This window comes from Ceratotherium simum, chromosome 28, assembly GCF_057802395.1.
Source record: "Ceratotherium simum simum isolate JZ-2026a chromosome 28, ASM5780239v1, whole genome shotgun sequence".
Classification (NCBI taxonomy): domain Eukaryota; kingdom Metazoa; phylum Chordata; class Mammalia; order Perissodactyla; family Rhinocerotidae; genus Ceratotherium; species Ceratotherium simum.
In genome coordinates, this window is record NC_141927.1 from 17,465,612 (window position 1) to 17,477,964 (window position 12,353).

General features: G+C 44.3%; 1 protein-coding gene across 2 annotated transcripts in view; it reads left to right on the forward strand.

Moving 5' to 3' along the window:
* Positions 1-9,830: 9,830 nt before the first annotated feature.
* Positions 9,831-12,353, forward strand: part of FAM149A (family with sequence similarity 149 member A) — a 57,774-nt gene continuing 55,251 nt past the window's right edge. Inside the window, exon 1 of one of the 2 annotated variants that reach the window (XM_087418388.1) lies at positions 9,831-10,613. In XM_087418388.1, coding sequence (XP_087274514.1) covers positions 9,976-10,613 — 638 coding nt within the window. In that variant the 5' untranslated portion in view covers positions 9,831-9,975. The remainder of the gene's footprint in view (positions 10,614-12,353) is intronic. The other variant, XM_004428767.3, reaches the window with a different exon arrangement.

Here is a 12,353-nt window from a genome sequence, read left to right on the forward strand (position 1 = left end):
ATTTGCGTATGAGATAGTTGATCCAATGGCCACAATTTAAATTGAGTCCAAATGTAATTTTTTAAAAGTTGCTTAATATTTAAAAGGTTAGGATACACAAGAGATGACCTGTTTATTTGAATATAAGTAAAACTAATAAAAGGTGTAAGCCTTGACTTGTGGTTGACTTACACTGGAAGCAATATTCTGAACTTCTGCGAGCTGTCCTTTATAATTGTTCTCAGGAGGAGGCCTTCTCCCTTGGGTTCAAGACAAGGGGGGGGCAGAAAAGGGTGCCTGTCTGACCTATTTAATCTCCGCAGGTGAGCTGACTTGCTTGACTGCTCTCACGGTGCCATCATGTCATGTGTTCACTCCAAGTTCTTCTTCCTGTTTCTCACTTTCAAAACAAGTCCCAGCTGAATCAGCAATATTGAGTTTAAAATAAATCTAGGTATTTAGATTCTACCCAAAAATGACACCTTTTAGATTGTAATAAGAAGTAGATACAATTTGTTAATGAGGAGGGGGTTTTCAATGCCATTTATTTAACAATGTTTAATTCTTCAAATGTCTACCTTAGATTATTTGTAAAAGGGACTTGTTAGTAAGTGATGGTGACCATTAGAAAATGTAAAGATGCTCCAGGTCAAGAGCTTAAAAAATACTTCTTGCAATTTACAGAGACAGAAAGTAGATTAGTGTTTGTCTGGACCTAGGGTCGGGGGAAAAGAGGAATAACTGCAAAGGAGCAGGAGAGATCTTTTTGGGGTGAGGAAAATATTCCAAAATTGGATTGTGGTAATGATTGCACAACTATGTAAGTTTACTAAAAATTATTGCATCATACACTTAAAACAGGTGAATTTTATGGCATATAAATTATATATTAATAACGCTGTTGAAAAATATATTAATTGAGCATCTATATGGGCCTAGCCCTGTGCAAAACACTGTGGGGTACAAAGGATATGAGATACATTGCAGAAAATGGGGCAATAGAAAATTGCCCCATAGGAATTAGGGTAGGAAGGGATTATCAAAGATGGACCTAGACAGGGAAGGTTCCACGGAAGAGGATCAGACCTTTCAAAAGTGGGTAGGATTTTGATGAGTGAGGAGGAAGACGGCAGAATGAATATTAAGATGGAAGGTAGGGAGGGAGACATGAGCTCCGTGTTGGGAGACAGCAGAGATGCTGCAGAGGATGGAACCATGTTGCAGAAAGCATGGCAGAGGAGTTAAGATTTAAGGAGTTAGGTATTTTGAAATTGTAACTTTATGAGTTTCAATTGGCAAAACTAGAAATTATAATAAAATTCCCTCCCATGATCTATGACTTAGATTTATGTGACAACTAGTTGAATAGAGGAGCTTAACTTATAACTTCACAGTCCAAATAGCCAGGCTCACTCTCACATAACAGAAGGGGATTTGAAGCACTTATTTTTCCTATAAACACAGAAACCTGTATTACAATAACAAAGCATGACAATTAATTTATCATTAGTTACTAATTACATTAGGTGATATGTTAGCCATTCTTAGCTCTTGCAACTCTCTAGCCTTGATCCACCTTCCTGTCCAACGGAGAAACTGGTTCTGTCATGTGATGTTCCCCCCCTCCAGTTTAATAAATAATCCATTGTATACATTGGGCAGGAGTCATGGGACTTTTCCATGATGGCGCTTTTCTAGTTCTACGTGAGAATTTCTGAGCAGCCAGTTTTGAATTCTTAACTCTCCTTTATCTTAAGTCAGTTCCGTAGGAAACAGACACCCAGAGGGAGCCATACGTGCAACAGGTCTGGGGGAGTGCTCTGTTTTACAAGGGAGTGAAATAAACTGTATTGAGAAGGGAGAGAATGATGAACTATGGTGCAATTGCAATGGTAACCGAGGCCTTAGCAGACCCCATGGGGAGCTCTGGAGCTGGAGTGGCACTACAGAGTTGACACAAAGGGGCTGGACCACTGTCCCCTCACATCAAGCAGTCATTGGATGTAGGCAGTCCCAGGGAGGAAGTGTGACCTGGAGCAAAAAGCTTTGCCCAAGAACAATTCCAAAGTAAGGGCTCAGTTGTAAACCATCAGGAGCTAACACTCTGGGCAACTGGAAGTGTAGGTGCTGGGTCCTGAAGGGGAAATCTCAGCAGTTCACTACAGCATCCACTACACCTTCTAAGATATTTAAGAATTAAAATAGCCATAGATTAGTTGGTTTCTTTAAGCTCTTCTGCAAGCTTCCAACCATTTTATTTTTTTAAATAAATTCTCTTCCAGAAATTCTGGAAAACAAATGACTTCATAGGAAGCCAACATTTTTTTTTAAACAAGTATGCTTTAATAGTCAATGTCTTCCAGTCAAAGGCCACCAGGAACACTTTTGCAGTTGAACAAGTTGGGTTTATTACTCATTGCAGTGAAGGAGGAGACACACCTGAGAAACTGTGGGGTTTCTCAGTACGAAGGTGCTTTAAAGAACCTATTATACAGATTTGGGCTTTCTTTGGGTGATGTGAGAGCCTTAGGAGAGCCTTCATTCTAAATTTTATGCTGTCATAAAGGGGGAAATTTTATGATTGGGTATCTCAATAAATCTTATCTATAGAGAGAGGAGACTAGATCAAGGATAAAGTTGGTTATCACTAAAAAAATAGCAGTCACTTAGGAGAGGAGTGTTCATGGTATTTTGAGAGTGGCACAATGACCTTATTTTTGTCTATACTCAGACGCAATTGTGAAGTGGTCACGCTTTGTCTCATTTTACCGTGTCAGAGCAACCTTGTCTGAGGTTGGTATTCTGTGAGATTGTCTGTGCCCAGTGAGAGAATAACGCGGTCTAGCTGTGAGTGCCAGGCTGGCTTCCAGATGTCAGGGGCTGCTCTTGTTTTCTTTCTCAGCAGCTTTCACACAGGTATCTTTTTGGCTCTTTGGAGAGATATCTTTTTGTTTTAGTGAGCACTTGGTTGCAAGTGACAGAAACTCAATGTAGTTTAGGCAAAAAGGGAGAACGTTTGTGGGAAATTGGGGAAATTGGGAAGAGGGCAGGGATATAACTAGCTCTCACAGAGAACTAGAACCAGGGGCTCAAATGCCACCATAGCTCGCGTCTACTCCTCTCTCTGTGCTGGCGGCATTGGTTTGTACTGCTGGAAGCATGGGTGCCCAGGATCTCTTAGGCTCCCGTTCAACCTCAACAAGGAACTGTCTTGTCCTAGTCTCGATGTCTAAAACTTCAGGAAAGTTCTCTGATTGGCCTATCTTGGGGAATATGTCCATGCTTGTGGCCTTAGTGGTAGAGTCCTGTGGTTGCCCACTAGAACCATGTGGATAGAATGTTCTTTCCCAAGCCACTATATGAGACATGTGGAACTAGTTTACTTGACGAGCTGGCCTCAATAAGATACAAGCAGGAATCTGTGTTATTCTTTCTGCCTCTCAAAGCTCATTATATCATTTAATATTCATAACAATTTCATGAGGAAAAGATATTAAAGATGGGAGAACTGAGGCCCACAGAAGCCAAGTGATTTGTCTGAAGTCAAAAAGCAAGAATGTCGAGGGCCAGCCCTAATGGCCTAGTGACGTTCAAGTTTGGCGCATTCTACTTTGGTGGCCCAGGTTTGGTTCCCGGGCATGGAACCACACCGCTCGTCTGTGAGTAGCTATGCTGTGGCAGCGGCTCACATAGAAGAACTAGAAGGACTTACAACTAGAATATACAACAATGTAATGGGGCTTTGGGAAGGAAAAAAATAAAGGGAGAGAGGGAGAGAGAAAGATTGACAACAGATGTTAGCTCAGGGTGACTCTTTCCCAGCAAAAGAAAAAAAAACAAGAATGTCCAAAATTCAAGTCCAAGTTGGCTTGGCTACAAAGCCATTGATGGCCCCACTGTGACACAGAGTCAGTCTCCCTAGCCATGGAAGGATACACCATTAGGCAAACTGCACACTTTCTAACCAAAGATTGATAAAGCGGGGAGCAGAGTCTTCATGAACATTTGCCAAATTCTCAGTCATGCTTATTATTATTAACATTTAATAGGGCCGGCCCCGTGGCTTAGCGGTTAAGCGTGCACGCTCCGCTGCTGGCGGCCCGGGTTCGGATCCCGGGCGCACACTGACGCACTGCTTCTTCGGCCATGCCGATGCCGCGTCCCACATACAGCAACTAGAAGGATGTGCAGCTATGACGTACAACTATCTACTGGGGCTTTGTGGGGGAAAAAAATTAAAATAATAATAATAATAAAATAAAAAAAAAAGGTTTAGAAAAAAAAACATTTAATAGAGCATTTCCTATGTACCAGGCACTCCTTAAAGTCCTTTTTATATATTAATTCTTTTAATTCTCACGCCATAAGGTACTATTATTGCCTTCCTTTTACAGATGAGGAAACTGAAGCACATGGGTTATCTAACTTGCCCAGTGTCACATCTCTGCCACTTACTGGAGTCATGGTTTGAACCCAAGTAGTCTGACTCGAGTCTGAACTTTAAAACTATGAAAATACTACGTGATATGACATTGATATTGACTGTGATATGTCATCTAGAAATAGGAAGAGGTTGAAGATCTGTCACCACCTCTTTAATGACAGCATTTAAAATGGTGAAGAAACACTCAATGCATGAGTTGTATCCATAGAGCACAATGGGAGCTGTTAATTGGTAGTTACTCTTTTAATTTGATAATAACAGATAGTCAAACTACTCATTGTAGCTATCTCCTGTAGGAGACACCACTTGTTACCTACCCAACAAACATGCCCGCCTCTCTTTCTTTCCTGATTTATGGAGCCGTGATTTTGTTCAGATGGCAACGTGTTAGGGGAAAGTGGACCCCTTCTCGAGCACTAAAGGATGCAGCATGATTACAAAGCATAACAACTCTTATTTCCCCTTTGCTGATGAGTTTAGGGATGGAATTTCAACCTAGTTCTGGCCAATGAGACTCAATTGGAAGTCAGCTTGAGAAGCTTCTGGAAAGTATTTTATTTCTTTATGAGAGGGAGAGAGACTGAGCTGTATCTTTTTGCCTCGAATGTAGTTATTTGAGGAAAAGATAGTTGGGGCTGAGGGCACCATCTTCAGACCTCCAGGAGGAAACAAGCCGTGACTCGTTGACAATGTGTGAACAAAAAAGAAAGAAAGATCTTGAGTCTCTGATAACATTGGTAATTCACGGGACCATTCCCAGAACCAGCTTATTGTGGGCTTCCTGCTTTGTGAGCTACTTAAACATCTCAAATGCTCAAGCTACTGTGAGCGAGCGCTTCCCCTGTTACTTGCAGCTGAAAGTACCTTAAAAGTCTCATTGGTCTGGTCTCTGCTCTTTCCATTACACTATATCTGCTGCCACACCCAGTAGATTCAGTCATGCTGTGTTAATAATCTCAGAGCTCTAAAGCTGCTCTTTGATAGGTTTAAAGTTGTTCTTGTTTCAATATTTTTCCCTTAGTAGAATCCAAAGTCCTTAATCAAATATCAAGAAGGCTTGCCTGAGGCTTTTGAAGTTTTGATCTGCTTTGTTTTCTTTTATCATGTTTATCATTGAAAATAAATAATACACACTTATTGAAAACACTCAGTACAAAAATGAATAAACTTATAAGTAAATGTAGCTATAATTTCCTTCCAGATCCTTTTTTGGGTTATTCAATGTACCCGGCATCATATACAATAAAAACTAATATCTACTGAAAGCTTATCCTGTGCTAGGCTCTGTTCCAATGACCAAGCATGTATTAATTAGTGTTACTCTCACAAAGTACCATTATTTGAGATAGGAACCGTTATCATCCCTGGATTACTGTTGGGGAAACTAAGGGACAGAGAGAGGCCTGGGTGTCGGTCACTGGCAGAGACAATATGAACCCAGAAAGTCCAGCTCCAGGGTCTCCCACACTGTACTATCTCCATCGTGGTGCTTAGTAAATATTTGTTGAATCAACAAATGTCTTTCATTGTTCAGAAGTTTTAAATTCTTATAATCAAATTGGATAGTTTTCTTTATAGGTTCTGGCCTTGGTGTCATGTTAAGTGAGGCAATTTAAATTCTTAAACAGATTAATTACTCAGGTTATTTGTTTTAATTTTCAGGTTTCCAAAACACAACATTTCTTCATAGCAACATGGTCATAACTTCCTAATACTTTCTCAGTGATGTAGCCAACCGTTATTATACACCTCAGAAAACCAACTCATCAAATTATTAACCAGTATAAGCAGAAGAATATTATCGCATAAAACATTGCTCTGACATTTCTAATAAAGTCTATCTCAAATCAACACTGTCGTAGTTAGAAACAAAGATTTACTGCATTTACTTTCATTTCATTACTCTGCCTGAGCCAGGCCATTATGGGGCTCATGTTATAAGAATGGCATGCTACTGGTAATTAACAGAGAAGCCTGGTAGCATCTAACATCTGTCTGAAAGACTGTTGATGGATGAACAATGGGTATAAAAGATGCAGCATCTTGCTAAGAATTGTTTATCATGTTTGCAATTATAGGTCATTTTCAAAGGACCTTCAAACAAGAGGATCAATCATTCATTTGTTGTGCCTTCTTCGCGAGGCTGCTGGCCAGAATATTACATCCACTACCCTAACTGACAATGATACTTCTTCCCCTGTCCTTTTCATGATTCTTATCATTCTCCCCGTAGATTTCAGACAATTACAATTATCATTTTAATTTGTAGCCAGCTTCTTAGAGCAAATAAACCTGCTGATGACTTTCATAGAAGTACCAACAAAATACTATGATCATGAAGTACCCCAATAATTAATTAATACCCCAATAGTATATTAGTTTCCTAGGGCTACCGTAACAAGGTGCCATCAACTGGGTGGCTTAAAATAAAAGAAATTTATTCTCTTGCGGTTCTGGAAACTAGAAGTCTGATATCAGATGCCGGCAGGGCCATGCTCCCTCTGAAACCTGCAGGGAAGAATCTAGGTTCTGGCAGTGGCTGACAACCCTTGACATTCCTTGTCTTGGCAGTCACATCACTCCAATCTCTGCCTCTGTCATCATCGTGTTCTCCCTGTGTGTTCAGATTCTCTCTTCTTAAGAGTGCAGCTGTCATATTGGATTAGGGCCCATTCTAATGACCTTGTCTTACTGTGATTACATCGATGAAGACCCTATTTCCAGATAAGTTCACATGCCCAAGAACTGGGGTTTAGGACTTCAATATATCTTTTTGAGGGACACAAGTCAACCCATAACAGATAGGATACTGCAAACACACCTCAGAGATAGAATACTTTCAAGGCTGGGATCTGGAAGAGTATGCAGATTTTCTGTAGCCTTATTCACAGTATCTGTATCCTTAAAGAAAATCATGTGCACAAAAGGGAAGTGGTTAGTAATGGAAGCACAGACCCATCTAAAGTTAGAGAGCCAAAGACAGACTCTGTCTTTGGGTGAACGCCCCACTGTTTATGTAGGGTTGCTCTCCCAAGAAGGAGGAGGGTGATTGGCTCTTGTGGTTAATGTCCTCTAGATAGGAACTATGTGACTCAACGCCCCTTGCTTTGATTCTATGCTCATCTATCAATCTTTCAACTTAATTTGGTCTTAACAGAAATACCTGTCTAGGGAAAGAGCAGAGGACAACTCTACATTTGTGTAATTATTAGTTAACACATTTGAGTTGAGGTTAATGCATCAGTATTTTATGAGTCAGATTAGTGGGGCTCCGTCCTGGGCCTATCAGATTTCCAAGCCTGAAAAATCAGGAACCCTGAGATGTGGTAGTGAGCAAATGCTGCTTCCAAGGAAGTGGGTGAGCTGAATCAGGCTTCACTCGGCAATGGTTCTTCTTTGCTGCCTGTACCTGCAAGTTACATTATACATGTTGACAATCAATTAAATGATTAGCATCTTACATTGAAAGTGCATACTCTAGAAATGACCTCTGCTTGCACTGAGAGTGATCTAATATATTGAAGATTTAACTGTTCTATGAATCAGAATCAAGACCCTTATGAAATAAGCAAACAAAAAATCTTTAGGAAAGAGCTTTGCAATCCTGAGTGAGTGCTGTATGACAATGGTCCGATGTTCTGAGGGACCTCACACACCTCTGAGGTCACCTGATGAGTTGCTATGAAAGAGGGACAATGAGAATATGAGCAATGTTGACGGTCCATCCCCAGCCTGCTTCTGGCGTCCTCACATGATGACGGAGTTGGCACGGGTTCCCTGATCTGACCCTGAGAGTCTGCCTGTAGTTTCCGTTGCTGCTGTCGGATATGTCTGTTACTCATTCCCTCTTCCCCTCATTTTGATTCTTCACTGTGTGCTGATGCTTTACATGCTGACAACTGCATGCTCTTCCCACTCCCAACATCCCAGGCCACTGATAATCCGACCCTTATCATCAGCCTTGTGTCTTATTTCTCTTAAGCACATAAATGTTCTTTCCTCAAGCTAATGCTGACTGTGACGGCTGCCCCCATCTGTACTTGTTTTCTGGGGCACTCACCTGACACTTAGCGTGTGATGTGAAGCTGATCTCTCCACCCCATGGGAGGAAAAGACCTCCTTTTTTACATCTCAGTGCTTCACACAATCTTGAAGTAGGAAAGTGCCCAGTACCCGTTTGTTTGTGGTAGTCAGATGCAGAAAAGGGATCGTGACAGGACATGGCTATCATAGTAGCTGTCTACAAAAAGATGCAAAGCTTGGCATTACCACGGAAACTGACTGTGGCTCAGAATCTAGCTGGATAACTTGCAAAAGACTAAGCTATATAATCATGAATGCCAGTTAATTTATTCACTACCAGACTTACTCATCTCCTTTCCCTGCCTCTCTCTCTCCTGAGATCAGAACAGAAACTCTCTGCTGAACATTAGTGGATAAACCCTGTCAATATCTTATTTTTTAATCTTGCCCCAAACTGACCCCCCACTACTACAGATATTCACTCTCCAACACTCTCTCTTTCACATGTATTTCTTCAGATTTAGCAAAATGCAGTTTATTCTGTTTAATAAAAAACTCTTACCTTTCATATCTGCCTTTGAGTTTGTATCCAAACCAGTCTAATTACAGTCTGAGTTCTCAAACATTCTGGTTATTAAATCTCTTGATTCACTCCAGTGGGTGTTTAAACACATACATTGTATATGGATCTTACCAGTTTAGCTATTAGAGTCCAATCTTATTTCCAAGTTCTTGGGTGAGGCACTCGCTGCTGTTCCCCTATGTCATCTTTAACGACACACCTCGGTCTACTCACCTGAATACACGTTTTTATTAAGCTTCCCTCATATCAGAGAGCTGGCCATCTCCCTGACCTGGCACTTTTGGTCTTGTCAGACTAGATAGGTTCTAGATCTTTTGGACCCAGGGTTATCTTTCTCAGGGCTGTGTTCAAATTCCTCGCCCAGCCCAGGAGGCTAATCTGGCGAAGCTCTAAGGGCGATGGAGAAATTGGAGAGTGCTCCTTTAAGGCAGAGTGGAGGAGAGGAGCCAGGGTGACTGTTGTGGACACAGCCCCAGGCTGCGGTCTGGGGCCCAATTAGCGGTGAGCTAAGCAGGGGTTTGTTTAGCGTAGCAACCGCCTGCGCCGTCCCGGGGCCCGTCGGGGTGTCTCCGCGGGCGGAGGCCCGCCTCGCCAGGCTCGGCGCGCGGGGGCGCTGGCAGCTGCAGCACGTCGCCTCCGTGGGCTGCGGGACCCTCGGGCCTCGGGGGCCTGGCAGCACTGGGACGGGGCAGGGACTGCTCCCCGCAGAGTGTGGCCGCGGCGGCCTGGGCGTCGGGGAAGGTCTGTCTGAAGTGGTGCGCGGCTGGGCGCGCGAGAGGGTCCTCCGTGCGCAGAGCGCACCAGAGGCCCGGGGCTCCGCGGCGTGCGGGGACCCCAGGCCCCCCGGGTCCGCCCAATCCCTGCGCGCGGCGGTGGATGGAGCCCCGCAGCCTGACTCCCTGTGCTCTTGAGGTGCACGCAGCAGCGGGACTTCCAAGGCTGGGACATGAAGGTCGCTGTGTTGGACCTTGGGTCTCTCTTTGCCAAAATCTTCAAGACCTCGACGGCGCCCCCGGCGGCCCCCTCGCTGGTCGCCTCCTCCAGCCACTCGGGAGGCGCTGCCACCGCAGGGCCGGCGGGCTCCGGCGCGGGCGCCTCGCTTGGCACGGCCCCGACCGTGACCCTCTTCCGGGCCCTGGCGCCCCACTCCCCCTCCGCCTCGCGGGGGGCGCCCGCCCCGCTCCATCCTCTGCTCACCGCCTCCTACCCCAGGGTCTCGGGGGCCAGCCGCGCGGCAGACGCGGTAGGGACCCCCCTCTCGCTGCCCAGTAGCCCGAGAGTAGCCAGGGTCCAGCCCCTGCCCCTGGCCCCTGCCCCCTCCAGCGGTGGCTGCAGCGCCGCGGGCTCCCCCGCCCATCCGGTGGCCCCCGGCGGGGTCTGGGCCGCGCTGCCGTCCATCGGGGGCGCCCCGGGCAGCAGCAGTCTCGCCTCGAGCCCACGGAACCCCCGCGCGCCCGGGCCCGGAGAGCGAGAGCCCAGCGCTTGGATACCCCCCGGGCCCGGCCCCAAGACCCCGTTCTTCCCCCTGCCCGACATCGGCGAGGAGCGGGCCGCGGACAGCGACGCGGAGGCCGGCGGAGAGGCGTGAGTAGCCGCCGCGTCCAGGCGTGTCCGTGTGCCGTTGGGACCCCCACCCCTTCGCCTTTGGAAAATTGCGCTCTTTGCAGTAACTTCCCCTGACTCCCCCGGGCACCCTCCGTGCACTTTCCCAGGGTCCTCCTTATTCCTTGGCTTTCTGTTCTTTTCAAACAGACGCTGTGACGTGCTTTTCTCTACTTTCTCGGAGATAATCCTCTGCTGTTTCCCAGCGGGGAGGGAGGGGAGAGGAAGTAGGCCCTGAATGAGGAAGGAAAGCACAGAATTTTGTTTCTCTTCTAGCTGAAGCGTTGACACTTAGGTCGTTTGATAGTCTGGTTTTCACAGGGACTTTGATGGAGGCTTCAAGTCCCTCTCTCTGACGCAGAATATGGCAGGTGTGCAGGGTAACCCTCTACATAACGTTGGCAGCTAGGATTTTAAGAAATAGTGAGACACTGTGCCTCCCTACTTTTCCAGGATCAGCCCCAATTCTTTTCCCAAGTGAGATGGGTTTTCTTTGTGCGACATCTAGTTAGTTTACCCATGTGTAACATCATCTGAAACAAATAGAATTTGTAATACTCGGGACACATCTGATCCTATACCCTAGAGCTCCTGAGATCTTGCCACAGTGCCCTGAGGTACTCCAGAAATGTTGACTGACTTCATGGGAACCATTTCACTGAGAACTGGAAGACACTTCCCCCAACACACACACACACACGCACACACATACGCACACATCCTATCCTTTCACCACCAAGAGCAATGATGAAAACATTCCTCTTGTAAAATGTGTATTTTAGAATTAAGGTGAATTTTATTTTTCAGTGAGCAGAAGATATGGCTATTCATAAGTGGGTACAAAAATGTGCACCTTTCTGAGTCCTACAAATGAATAGTGAATGGTCCAGGGCAGACCAGAAGGGTCCATTCGGGAATGGAGATTTCTGCATTGTGATCTAGTGAAGGAAGAGTAGTCAGGCCTGCTGGCACAGAAGCTCCTCCCCTCAAAAAAAGCAAAACGGAACTGGAGAACTTTCACGTTAAGACCGATTCTAACCCATTCATAATTTAACTACATTTTCACAAAACTGTGTGACATTCATCTCAGTATTTCTTTTCATTTAAAACATAGTATTATGAAATACATTAATCAACAGATTTTTTTCTTTCCTAAGGAAAATCAATTGCAATTTGGATAAGTGGCTAGAATACGTCCGCCTAAGGAATTAGACCTTTGTTATTGGCTGCTGGTCCTTAACATTTATTTATGCAATAAATGTTTTATGAGCAACAGATCTACACATTGACCTTAAACTCTAGTCTTAGTGCTTTTTACAGTCACTGAAACGTTCAGCATGATCAGTGAAAGAACTGGTGTTGGTTTCCATTCTTGAGCATCTGAGTCCGTGTTTGTATTGCCCAAGAATTTTTGATAGATACTTTTTGAATAACACCGCATTTGACATTATTTACAGACTATTCTGCATTAGCAAAGGTATACGATTTTACTGAAAGTGCAGACATTGAATTTTAGATAAATGCCGTGAGAAATAATAGGCACAGATATGTGCATTCAAGGATCTTTCTCATTTTGTGTGTTTGTACTCTCTCTAGGACATCAGACAGCCCTTCAAGTACACTACTTTTTTTCTAGATATAGTAATAGTCATATTCTCTTCCTTTCATGCCTCATTCCTTTAAAAAAATTTTTTTTTTTATTTTTTGGTGAGGGAGATGGGC